This window comes from Equus caballus, chromosome 6 (assembly GCF_041296265.1).
Source record: "Equus caballus isolate H_3958 breed thoroughbred chromosome 6, TB-T2T, whole genome shotgun sequence".
Classification (NCBI taxonomy): Eukaryota; Metazoa; Chordata; class Mammalia; order Perissodactyla; family Equidae; genus Equus; species Equus caballus.
In genome coordinates, this window is record NC_091689.1 from 26693651 (window position 1) to 26706612 (window position 12962).

The 12962-nt window shown below is 61.5% G+C and overlaps 1 protein-coding gene across 8 annotated transcripts in view; it reads left to right on the top strand.

Annotated features, from left to right (window-relative positions):
- Window positions 1-12962, top strand: part of ANO7 (anoctamin 7) — a 34984-nt gene that overhangs the window by 11149 nt on the left and 10873 nt on the right. For 4 of the 8 annotated variants that reach the window (XM_070270734.1, XM_070270738.1, XM_070270732.1 and 1 more), the window contains exons 5-17: window positions 594-701; window positions 1400-1551; window positions 3541-3598; window positions 4477-4587; window positions 5625-5790; window positions 7229-7319; window positions 8132-8228; window positions 9542-9685; window positions 9753-9890; window positions 10587-10685; window positions 10765-10867; window positions 11745-11856; window positions 12035-12089. In XM_070270734.1, coding sequence (XP_070126835.1) covers window positions 594-701; window positions 1400-1551; window positions 3541-3598; window positions 4477-4587; window positions 5625-5790; window positions 7229-7319; window positions 8132-8228; window positions 9542-9685; window positions 9753-9890; window positions 10587-10685; window positions 10765-10867; window positions 11745-11856; window positions 12035-12089 — 1434 coding nt within the window. Of the gene's footprint in view, window positions 1-593; window positions 702-1399; window positions 1569-3540; window positions 3599-4476; window positions 4588-5624; window positions 5791-7228; window positions 7320-8131; window positions 8229-9541; window positions 9686-9752; window positions 9891-10586; window positions 10686-10764; window positions 10868-11744; window positions 11857-12034; window positions 12090-12962 lie in introns of all 8 variants that reach the window. The other 4 variants (XM_070270736.1, XM_070270733.1, XM_070270735.1 and 1 more) reach the window with 2 other exon arrangements.

Consider the following 12962-nt stretch of genomic DNA (forward strand, 5'->3'; position numbering starts at 1 on the left):
CAGTGCCTGTCACATGTCCCCACATGTGTGAACATGTGCACACTTCTGTATGTACATGCAGAACATACACAGATACGCAGTGGCTTGTCCAAGGGCGAGACAATCATGCAATGTCTGCAAACCCAAAGCTGAATTTATTGCCCACTTACGTCAGGAGAGCGGTGTAGGTCAGGCCCAGTCTCTGACAAGGCCGAGGGTGCTCTGGCAGGCTTTGGGGAAGAGTGTGGTCGTTGTGCTGGTCCCAGAGCAGACTGGCTGGTGCTGGTCCTAGCAGCCCAGTGTTGTCTGTCTGTCGCTGACTGAGTTCCAAACAGGAGTGCTCACCGACTGGTGGGCCTTCAGAGGCGTGTTCACAGGGGCAAGTTGTCATTCATCAAGCTGCTTTAAAACCAGTGCTGGTTAGTCGTTACCATGGCTACAGAATCATCTGTCTATTCCGAGAATGTGAATGGACACACACACTTACACTCACGGGCACACACACACAGGCACACATGTACCCATACAATTATGCACGCACACAGACATGCACACACACACGTACACACACACATGCACCCTCAGCCTCTCACAGAGCCCCTTGCTCCCTGCAGCGTGACGTCCAGGATGCGGACAGCGCGGTGCACTATGTCCTCCTCAGCGCCCCCTGGGCCGTGCTCTGCTATTACGCCGAAGAGCTGCGCCTCAAGCTGCCCCTGCAGGTACCAGGGTGCATGGGGTGCAGGGAGAAGGCCTGGAGGTCCCCCCACAATCCCAAGTCACTCATGATTGCACCCAACATACCGGGTGCAGCTGCTGGTGCCGACACCCCTGGGGGTTCCCCACTCAGTGTCCTCGAGGACCCCTCCAAACCCCCATCACACTGTGCTCCAAGAAGCCTTGCTGGGCAGACAGGTCAGGGTGCTGTGACCCCTATGGTGGGCTCAGGGGAGGTGGAGGGGTGGACTGTGTGTGCAGCAGCCAAAGCTCTGAGCTGGCTGCCTGGGCCCCTCCAGGCTCTGACCCCGCCAGGCTGCTGAGAGCCAGCACTGCAGGCAGGGGAGGGGAAGCCCCAGCCTGGGGGACACAGGGTGGAGGGGGCAGCGGCTCCTGGGGGACCTCAAGATGACACTCCTGGGGGTGGTTCTGCCACCCACTCCATGGGCCCCCCTTCACCATCATAGCATGGAGATGGACAAAGAAACACGCTGCAACCCTCTTGTCCCTTCCTGCCTTGGGGGGCTCAGGGCCTCAAATTGACCCAAGCCTGAGGCCCGCGGGGAGAACGGGCTTGCCTGTTCCCTCCACTGGGTCCGTAGCAAGGCCAGGGGAGGCTCTGGCCCTCTGCTGGAGCCTTTCATCTGCTGCCCAGTGTGCAAAGCCACACCCCCCACCCACTGCAGCAGCCGCGTCCCCTCAGGAGTCGGAGGAGCAACCTAGGATTCCTTCCAGGAATTGCCCAACCAGGCCTCCAACTGGTCGGCCAGCCTGCTGGAGTGGCTGGGCATCCCCAACATCCTGCTGGAGGACGTGCCTGACCTGCCCCCGGAGTACTACTCCTGCCAGTTCAAAGTGAGCAAGCTGTCGAGGTGAGAGTGGCCGCCCTGCTGTGCTGGGTGGGGGCCCAGGCCGCATGGCGAAGGGAAGAGTCAGAGGAGTGCACCTGATGCCATGCTTTCCCCGCCCCGCGCTCGCTCCTTCCTGGAGCTTTGCACCCAGGGCCTGTGAGCTCAGGTGGGCATGCCCTAGAGCAGCCACATTTTCTGTAAGTTGTCCCCGGCAGTCACAGGCACTTGTGCTGTGGGACAAACATCCCTCAGACCTCGGTGGCTGGACATGCAGATCCCTTTCCTGCTCCACTACGTGTCTATGGAGGTGGGCAGGGCACCTCTTCCGTCACCATGTTACTGGCCAAAGCAAGTCACCTGGCCACACCCAGCCCACAGATAGGGGTAGTGTATAGGTGGGGGGCACTGGCGTATGGTCTGCACTGCGGACTCCCATGCGCTCCCACCGCCCGTGCTGAGAACCCCTCCTTTCTGGGCTGGGCGACCTTCAGCCACACACACGCTTGCCCCCACCCGCAGGGGTTCCCAAAGTTCTGGTGTCCCAGAGAGGGCTCTGTGGTCAATCGTCCGTCCACACAGGCGACCACCAGCTGCCACCCACGAGGTCTTTGGTCCTGTGCTTGGAGCTACAGGGGTCACATGAAAGGGCTCTGGGCTCCTGGGTGAGCCAGGCGCTCCTGTACCCCTTGCCCTCTGCCCAGCCACAGTCCACTGTCCCCCACCCAGTGTCGGGGTTTCTGTGACATCTGGAGAACCCACTGTGACCTTCTGCCTCGGGAAAGGAAAAGGGAAAACTGAAATTGATTGTGGCACCGGTGGCAGTGGGTGTCTCCCAGGGTGGAGGTGGGGGCATGAGTGTGCATCAGTGTGTGCGTGTCTACAGGCCAGTGCATGTGCTCCCATGTGCGTGTTCTTCCCACGTGTGTGTGCTCCCATGTGTTCTTCTCATGTGCATGTGCTCCCACGTGCTTGTTCTTCTCATGTGTGTGCTCCCATGTGTGTTCTTCCCATGTGTGTGTTTTCCTGTGTGTTCTTCCCATGTGTGTGTTTTCCCGTGTGTTCTTCTCAGGTGTGTGCGCTCCTGTGTGTTCTTCTCAGGTGTGTGTGCTCCTGTGTGTTCTTCTCATGTGCGTGTGCTCCTGTGTGTTCTTCTCATGTGTGTGTGCTTCCGTGTGTGTGCTTCTCATGTGTGTGTGCTCCCGTGTGTGTGCTTCTCATGTGTGTGCGCTCCTGTGTGTTCTTCTCAGGTGTGTGCGCTCCTGTGTGTTCTTCTCATGTGCATGTGCTCCTGTGTGTTCTTCTCATGTGTGTGTGCTTCCATGTGTGTGCTTCTCATGTGTGTGTTTTCCCGTGTGTTCTTCTCAGGTGTGTGTGCTCCTGTGTGTTCTTCTCATGTGTGTGTGCTCCTGTGTGTTCTTCTCATGTGTGTGTGCTTCCGTGTGTGTGCTTCTCATGTGTGTGTGCTCCCGTGTGTGTGCTTCTCATGTGTGTGCTCCTGTGTGTTCTTCTCATGTGTGTGCTCCCACGTGTGTTCTTCCCATGTATGTGTTCTCCCGTGTGTTCTTCCCATGTGTGTGCTCCATGTGTTCTTCCCATGTGTGTGCACTCCCGTGTATGTGCTTCTCATGTGCGTGTGCTTCTGTGTGCATGTTCATCTCATATGGATGTGCTCCCACGTGTGTACTCTTTTCATGTGGATGTGCTCCATGTGTATGTTCTTATCATGTGCATGTGCTCCGTGTGCATGTTCGTCTCTTGTGGATGTGCTCCCATGTGTGCTCTCTTCTCATGTAGATGTGTTCTATATGTGTTTTCTTTTCATGTGTGTGTGCTCCAATATGCATGCTCTTCTCATGTGTATGTGCTCCAAGTGTGTGTTCTTCTCATGTGCGTGTGCTCCATGTGCGTGCTCTTCTCATGTGCATGTGTCCCCATGTGCATGCTCCTGCATGTGCACATGTACTCCAGTTCCATATGTTTCATACACCCACAGGTTCCTTGGGAGTGACAACCAGGACACCTTCTTCTCCAACACCCAGAGGCACCAGATTGTGAGTGGGGGGTCCCTGCTGTGGGCCCCCAGCCCTGCCTGGCTCTGAGAGGCCTGCCGGCGCCAGACTTCCTTACCTGAGCTGGGAAAGAAGCCCTCCGTGGACACAGGAAGGCTCCCCTGGGGTCAGAGGGCTGAGGCCCTGGCGCTAGGAGACTGGCGGCCTAGAGGCTGCCCCCCCAGCTCATTGCACAGGGGAGCACGTGCCGAAGCTGCACAAGCACAGCTGGGCCCTGCCCCCCATCCCAGGGATCCCTCAGGGCCCAGAACGGATGTCACAGTGATGGACTTGTGGGACAGACAGCCAAGACCACCAGGCCCGGGTGGGCGTGGGTCCCGCTGGCCAGTGAGGAGGGAGCCGAGGGACCGAGCAGACTAGAGCTGCGGCGTCCCTGAGGAGGGCGGGCAGAGTGGGGTCGCTCCAGGAGGCCTGCTCCCATGGCCTGTGGTGGGGAAGGGGCTCCCACAGGCCTGCCTAGGAAAGACCTCTGCTGACCACTGGGGGCACGAGGCCACATGGGCCTGCCCAGGCAGGCAGTGCCACCCGACCCAGGTGTCCTCCTGGAGGCTGCCTCCTGCCCAGAGCACAGGTCCAGGATGGCTGTGCACAGGCAGGGCCTGGGTTCAAATCCAGACTCGACTCCTCTGAGCCACCTGGCTCTGGCCAAGGTCTTCGCGTGAGCGAGTGGGAGAATGACCACAACTGGGGGGCTGTGGTGTGTGTTAGCCGGTGAACGAAGAAGACCTGGGCGTGCAAAGCATTGTCACCAGAGGGCTGCGGGAGGCCGTCGCGGGCTTACCCCCGAGAGGGGCAGGCTGGGATGTCCCCACCCCCCCATCACATGACAATTGACCAGTGCCATCCCCACCAACCCATAGCTGTTTGAGATCCTTGCCAAGACCCCATATGGCCTCGAGAAGAAAGGCCTGTTTGGGATTGACCAGTTGCTGTCAGAGGGTGTCTTCAGCGCGGCCTTCCCTCTACATGATGTGAGTCCTGGGGGGCTGGATGCGCCAGGGGTGGGGGCTCAGTCCTGGGCATGGGGGTGAGTTCCTGGATGAGGAAGACCCCCTGGTCCTGCTGTCTACCCCAGGAGACTGGGGGGCCTGGGCCCTGCCCTCCTGTGCTGGGCAGCTGTGGTCAGACACGCGCTGTGCTGGGGGCCAGCAATGCACTTGTGATGTGACCGGGCCACGCTCAGCCTGTCTGAGGCTGTGGGCGGCCACACGCTGTCCTGGCCAGGTAACAGGCCCGGCATCTCCACCTTCCTAGGCAGCTTCCCTCTCCGAGAAGTCAGTAAGATCTGTGCTCCTCAGGCAGCCGGGTAAACTGAGGCAGTGCCAGGGAGGCAGCTGCCACTGCGCCTGACTGTCATCCTTGACCAAATGTATACCGTGTGTGGCTGTTTACGCCCTGGCCCCCCGCAGCCACCCACCACGAGACCCTCAGAGCTGCAGGCAGGGGCAGCGGGGCCTCAGGGCCCGGGTCAGGCTTGTACCCACTGCTGTGTGACCGTGGGCACAGTCCCTCCCCGAACACCACCCAGGGGTTAAATGAGGGTGTGGACGGGAATACCCACAGCCCTGCTCCCCATCACTTCTGGCGCCAGGGCCCGGGGGGACACACAGAGCCTGACACAGTGGCCTCACTGGCTCGGCCAGTGCTGGACGCTGCACAGCACAGGCAGCAGAGTCCCCCACCCAGAGATACTCACCCTACCCTGGACTGCAGTTGCTGGCTCCTCCTGGGCCACCCTGCCCGGGTCCCTCCTCTACCCTGGACTCAGACCCTGGAAGCCCAGGCCGAGGGGCTCGACTCAGAGTCCCTTCCCAGACCCCCGGCACCCAGCGGGATTCTGTTTTCTTCCTCAAGCAGCAACTCTAGTTCCCAGGGTTTGTCGCCCGTCTCCCCATGCCGAGTGGCACATGGTGTCGCTCAGTGCTGAAGCCCCCACACCTAGAACTGTCCAGTAGGGACGGTGCCCAGACCAGCCTGGACTCTCCCACCTATGGCTTCTTGTCCCCAGGGCCCCTTCATGACACCCCCGGAGGGCCTGCAGGCTCCGGGCCTCAACCAGCGTCAGGTCCTGTCCCAGCACTGGGCCCGCTGGCGCAAGTGGAACAAGTACCAGCCTCTGGACCACGTGCGCAGGTACTTCGGGGAGAAGGTGGCCCTGTACTTCGCCTGGCTCGGTGAGTCCCACGCCCACTGCCCCTCGGGCCTCCCAGGCCCCCCGACTTGATCTGCAGGGTGACAGTCTGCTAACCCGTGTCCCCAAGAGGCCAGTGCTCCCCGACTCCCAACCCTGACGCTGCCCAGCTCCCCTGGACCCCCGGCCCAATAACATAACTGAGCACTGTGGCTGTCCTAGAGCCCTGTTAACAGCCCAGAGAGGGACTGGGAGCCCCCGTCTGCAGGCAAGGGCCCCTCCTGACTCCAGCCCTCAGTGTCCCTGGCCCACCAGACATGCCCCATGAGACCCCGGGTCACCCCAGGAACCAGTGACCTGGCGGAGGTCACCCCTGCCCCGGGGTCCAGGGAGAGTGGCCCTCTCACCTCCTCCAGGCAGGCTGTCGTCTTCAGAATGGGTGTCTGCCCTGGGCAGCCCCGAGGCTCCTTGCTCCCCTCGTGGGCTCAGTTCTTGCCCCACCCCCCCCAATTCTGTGTCCAGCCTTCTAAAGTTTTTTCTTGTCCCCAAACACAGCATATGTGCCCCCTCCCCAGGCCTATGCAGTCCTCCAATCATGCATGTATGCATCTGTTCAAATGGCTAGCCATGTTGGGGTGCCGTGCACAGTGGGGAGACCCTGCCCTCAAGGAGTACACTGGCTGTGGGTGACACAGAAGAAAAGGCCACCCACAGCCACTGTGGACCCAGACAGGGCAGGGGCTGCCTGCTGTGGAAGGGTGCGCCAGGCCAGGGCGTCGGGGCCAAGGCACAGCACATGTGCGAGGACCCGAGGCTCCTCTCAGGGCCAGGGAGGAGTGGGAGCCAGGGGACAGCAAGGCCAGGCTGGAGGGTCGCACAGGGTGGTCTTCCTCTGGGTTCTAGACAGAGCAGCATCTTACAGAGGGCACTCTGGCAGACACAGGGCTGGAGCAGGACCCCAGGCTGGGGCTGGGCTGGACTCGTGGGAGGCAGACGGCTGCACACCGGAGGGATGGGGGGTAACTGAGGAAGCTGGCCCTGGGGGGTGCGGGGCAGGGTGGCATCCAGAAGGACCCTCAGTCTCCTAGGGCTGGAACATGGTAGGCACTGAGCCTCTCCTAAAGGGGAGGTGCATCCCACGTGTGTTGGTTGAGGCAGATGGAGCTCAGGAAAGTGGTGTCCAGGAGGTGGGAAGCACAGGCGCCGGAGCCCCAGGCGCTCGGGTGCCGAGGTAAATGGGATGGGGTGTCCAGGGTCCAGGGCAGAGGCCAGGAGGGAGGGACTGTGCTGAGAGCTGCCAGGGGGACTCCTGAGGACCGCGCCCCTCACCGCTTCCTCCCAGAAGGCTTCAGACCCCGGTGGCTGCATGTGGTCTGTGGGGGACAAATGTGGCTGTGCAGATCTCCACCTGGCGCTCAGCCCAATTCTGGGTACACAGGCCCACCGGTTCACTGCCAGCCGACCTCCGTGTCCCCCTGCAGGGTTCTACACAGGCTGGCTCCTGCCAGCAGCAGCGGTGGGCACGCTGGTGTTCCTGGTGGGCTGTTCCATGCTGTTCTCAGACACACCCACGTAAGTGTCCTCTTGCCTCCGCTCCCAGGCCTGCCCTGTGTCTCCTGAGGCCGGTGTGCAGTGAGGAGAACCCACAGGTGCCAGGCCCCGTGCAGAGCTGGGGATGGAGGTGAGGGCTGGGCACATACTGCCCTCATGCACGTCACAGAGGGCCCTGTGGACCTGGCTAGAAGGCTGATGCAGGTGGACAGGTGTGCCTCCAGGCTGACGCAGGTGGACAGGTGTGCCCAGCCTGACACAGGTGGACAGGTGTGCCCTCACGCTGATGCAGGTGGACAGGTGTGCCCAGGCTGACACAGGTGGACAGGTGTGCCCCCACGCTGATGCAGGTGGACAGGTGTGCCCCCACGCTGATGCAGGTGGACAGGTGTGCGCCCAGGCTGATGCAGGTGGACAGGTGTGCCCCCAGGCTGATGCAGGTGGACAGGTGTGTGCCCAGGCTGATGCAGGTGTGCCCCCAGGCTGACACAGGTGGACAGGTGTGCCCCCAGGCTGATGCAGGTGGACAAGAGTGCCCCCAGGCTGACAGGTGGACCACTGTGCTCCCAGGTTAATTTTATTGGCACTTACCCTTGTTTCTTATGATAGTGTCAACTTTTCTTATAATAAGTGAATGACTGGACTTGGGCATTATTTTATTACAGAGCTAAAATTTCAAAATGTTATCTCAAAACTTGTCATGCCACATATTTTAAAACTACTTTTTAAAGAGACCCTGGGCCTGGCCAAGGCAGTGGTGGGAGGGAGAGGGTGAGCGTGGGACGGGCGGGGAGGGCTGTCCGCATGTCTCCACGAGCCCCCCCGCCCTGAAGGCAGGAGCTGTGCAGCAGCGCAGACAGCTTTGAGATGTGCCCGCTCTGCCCCGACTGCCCCTTCTGGCTGCTCTCCAGCATCTGCGCCCTGGTCCAGGTACAAGGAGGGAGTGGGCGGGCTGAGGAAGGCAGCTCCCCAGGCTCTCGTGCTGCCCCTGTGACCCCTGCTCTGTCGCCGTTTGAGGCAGAGCCCATGAGTTTTCTAACCTCTGTGGCCATGTCCCACCTGGATGGGGTTACAGTGGGTGCCTGCCTCTCAGCCCTCGGCAGAGAGCCGCATGCAGTCGGTGCCCATACGGTAGCACTGTCTGTTATCACTCTTATTGTGGAACTAGCCACCAGGGTCATGTGGAGGACCCCTCAAGGCAGACAAGCCCTGAAGCTCTCAGGGCCAGACAGCCTGAGCAGAATCTCTGCCTGAAGAGGCCAGGCGGGAGGCTCCCCAGAGTCCTGGAGCCCGTGGCCCACATGTCAGCCCAGCACGCTGCCGGGTGGGTCAGCTTCTCCCTGGGAACAGCAGCCTCGCCTGCCTCCCGCACATGCTGGGCCTGGAGCCCAGGTGCCCCGATGGACCCACAGCCCAGACGCACCTTTGCCACACTCCTGGGAATCCATCTGTGTCAGAATCCGGGGGCTGCTATAACAAATTGTCCTAACTGGGGGCTTGAAACAACCGAAATTGACTCTCTCCCAGTTCTGGAGGCCGGAAGTCCAACCTCAAGGTGTCGGTAGGTCGGTTCCTTCTGGAGAACCTGTTCTGTGCCTCCCTCCTTGTTTAGGGGGGCTGCCCCGAATCGTTGGTGTTTGTTGGCTGTGGCAGCCTCACCCCAGCCTCTGCCTCCTTCTTCCCGTGGCCTCTCCCTCTGTGTGTCTCTCTGTCTGCTTCCTTCTCTTCTAAGGATTTGTCATTTGGGTTAGGGATCCCCCAAGTCTGGAGCACCCTCACTGGAGATGCTCACCCTAATTACGTGTAAACAGCCCTCACCTTCTGAGGCTCAGGTGGACATGTCTCTGGGGCCACAGCTCAATCCACCACAGTCCTTCCTCTGGCCCCCGAGACTTCGTGTCCATCCCATGTGCAACATACATTTGCCCCCAACACCCCAAAGTTCAGACGCGCTACAACCTTAACCGTAAGTCCAAAGATCTCATCTAAATGTCAACAGCTCAGAAAGGCCCAATCTCGTCTAAATCAGTCACGTCGGGCACGGGGGAGACTCGGGTGTGGGCCATCTGGGGTGACAGTCCTCTCCCTCTGTGGGCCTGTGCAGAAGGACAGGAGGCATCTGCTTGTAAAATGCAGTGATGGACAGGCACGGGACATGCGTTGCCACTCCACACTGGAGAAATCGGGGGGCATAAAGGGTCCCCCAGTGCCAAGCAGGTGTGACCCCGCCCGCCCGCCCGCAGGCTGGCCGGCTCTTTGACCACGGCGGCACCGTCTTCTTCAGCCTCTTCATGGCGCTGTGGGCCGTGCTGTTCCTGGAGTACTGGAAGCGGAAGAGCGCCACACTGGCCTACCGCTGGGGCTGCTCCGACTATGAGGACGTTGAGGTGGGTTGTCGCCCCGCCTGTGGCCGCTCCCCGCGAGGGCCACTGCTAAGCACTGGCTCCCTTCTAGGAGAGGCCGCGGCCCCAGTTTGCCGCCTCGGCCCCCACGATGGCCCTGAACCCCATCACTGGCGAGGACGAGCCCTACTTCCCCGAGAGGAGCCGCCTGCACCGCGTGCTGGCTGGCTCCGTGGTGGTCGTGATGATGGTGAGGGCGCTGCCTCCCCGCCCACCCCTCTGCGTCGCCCCTCCGTCCTCCAGAGCCGCGTGTGGCAGCTTTCGTCCCCCTTCCCACTTTGGGGCCAGGGCCTGATGCCTGCTCTGACCCAAAAGACCCTCACTGCCATCCAAAAAAGCCCCCTGTGCCTGGACTCCAGGGAGTGGCCAGGCTAGGGGTCTGGCTGTAAGAGGCGGGCATGTGCCGGGCAGGGGCTCACGCTGGGAAGTTGCTCCATGAATGTGGGCCTGGGGCATCCTTCAAGTTTAGGGGGGCAATCCCAGCACCAGGGGGTCCACCATACCCTGCCTTGGCCTCCAGCCAAAGGGGCTTCCAGCTGGATCCCTGCCCTCCCCTTCCAAGATGTCAGGAATTCCCAGTTTTTGGCTGGTGAAGGGTGGGGTGGGGGAGGAGGGAAGGTTCTCCAGCACCTGAGCCGAGGACAATGCACAGTGGCCCCCTTGACACCCACATGTGGTCCACCTTCTCATTCTAAAGGACCTCCCTCCCCCTGTCTCCCACCTCCCCCTCCAAAGCTCCCTGTCCCCCCCCACCAGCCTGCCAGGAATGGGAGGGAGCACGGCCTGGTCTAGAGGCAGGAGCAGCGATGGAGCTGCTGGGGGCTGTGGCCCGAGGGCGCTGGGGTGCCAGGCTGGGCGTGGGGCTCACGTGCCTGACTGCCCGCAGGTGGCCGTGGTGGTCATGTTCCTTGTGTCCATCATCCTGTACCGGGCCATCATGGCCATCCTGGTGTCCAAGTCGGACAACACCGTCCTCGCAGCCTGGGTGAGCCTCCACTGCTCCTGCGGGGGTGGGTCTGGACCACCACCCCAGCACCCCTCTCTGACCCGCCATCTCCCATCAGGCGTCGCGCATCGCCAGCCTCACGGGGTCCGTGGTGAACCTCATCTTCATCCTCATCCTCTCCAAGATCTACGTGGCCCTGGCCCACGTCCTGACGAGGTGGGGTGAGTGGCCAAGGCTGGCCCTGCCAGCCACAGTCAGAATGTGACTTTGTCACGGATCTACAGGGTCCTCATGTGTGAAGGAGGCACAGCTGGGGTGTGTGGGACCCCCCCACCAGATCGCTTAACCAACAGTGAGCAGGGCCTCCGTGGTGGGGCGAGGGGGCCCCCTCCAGCCATCTACTTCCCTGTGTCTAAGGTGACTGTAGGTGGCATCTCCTCTCCCTCCCTCCGCTCTTCCTCCCCGCTCTCTGCCTCCCTCCCTCATTTCCTAAGGACAGATGCTAATGAGCCAATCCCTTGGGCCACAGGTGGCTTGTCTGTCAACGGACCTGATCAGAACAGGGACAGAGAGCTCAGTGCTCACAGGAGGAGGACGATGGGCAGGAGAGTGCAGTGGAGGAAATGGCGGTGGGGGGGTTGGTCCCAGGGAGACCAGGGTAGGAGAGGGCAGGGGCTGCACCGGGGAGTCACCCAGGGTGTTCCTGCAATGTGGGCCCTGCGTCCCCTTCTCCCAGCCTCAGGTGTCCCCTCTCGTTAACCTTTCCTGCTCCCAGCTCCCTCTCAGGACCCACTCCCAGTATCTCACCACCTGGCCCATGCTCTTCTGTCACCCTGACTGCGCCCCCTGCTCCCCGGGGCCACACCATGTTCATTCTCACTGTTTACTGTCACTCGTCCCTGCTCTTCCTTTACCAACACGACGATTTTAGATGATTTTGAAATTAGAAATTTAGGACTGTCGCACTGGGCCCCTTCTTGAGTGGATGTCTTCACACTATCCGGGCGCCCGGCAGCTCCCTCACTCTCTGATGGCTGAGGGGGTCCTCCATGCAGAGGGGACCTTGAGGCGACTGAGCCAGTGCTCTCTGTGCCGCAGAAATGCACCGGACCCAGACCAAGTTCGAGGATGCCTTCACCCTCAAGGTGTTCATCTTCCAGTTCGTCAACTTCTACTCCTCGCCTATCTACATCGCCTTCTTCAAGGGCAGGTCCGCGCCCCTCTGCTGCGCTGGCCCTTGGCCTGCTGTGCCCTCCGCTCCTGTGTCCCCTCGATGCCCAGGGAAGGGGGGACGGCATGGGAGACCGGGCGGCCTGGGGCTCGTGCTTCCTGTGGTCAGGTGGGGGCGGAGAAGAGCCAGGCACACCCTCAGGACCCTGCTCCCGCAGGTTTGTGGGGTACCCCGGCAACTACCACACCCTGTTCGGGATCCGCAATGAGGAGGTGAGTATGCAGCGAGAGTGGACCCACTCCTGTGACCCCCAGCAGCTGCTCGCCCCCCGCCCCCGGCACCCCAGGACTGCCACACTTGCTCATCACACCCCTTCTCTGCCATCCATGAAACACTCACCATCGGTGTGTCCCTCGTGTGTCAGCCTCCCCCATTTTAACTGGAGTCACACCTGAGCCGAGTTCCAGCCACTGTGACGGCCCCGGAGCCGCTACCACTGGCCTGGCCTCCCCCAACTGTCACCCCATGAGCACCAGCCACTCCGCTCGCCCTGGAGCCCAGTGGCTCTGCAAGCCGGGCTGGCCCTGTGGTTTCAGAAACTGGAAGCTGGTTCGGCACAGGAGGGAGCACGGCTGTAGTGTGGGTTCCCCAAAGCAGACCCCAAGACAGAGACCCGGGGGCGAGCAGTGGGCGTGGGCATCACCCCGGAAGCAGGCGAGGGGCAGAGGGTTTGCGGGAGGGGTGCATCTGTGAGTACTTGAGAGATGGTCACCACTGGGGGCACCTGGGCTCCACCTGCCCTGGATCCTCCCAGACGTAGAAACCCCCAGAGTTGTACCCCAGCTTCTGGTTCCTCAGTGGCCATGGGCCAAGCATGCCCTGAGGCTGGGGTGCAGGCAGCATGGATGGCTGTGTCCAGAACAGTCCACAGGTGGCCTCTGGGCTGGGCCAAGGAGCACCATGCAGGGGGGCGGCGGGGTGTCTCCCTCTTTCCCACGGGTCTGAGCTCTGACCCAACCTGACAGCTGCCTCCAAAGTGGCCACCCCCAAGGGACACTCTCCACGTCACATGAGAGGGGAGGGGCTTCTCGGGGACAGGTTACTGGGACCCCCACTCAGGGGCGTAAGTGCACAGGACGTGCTGT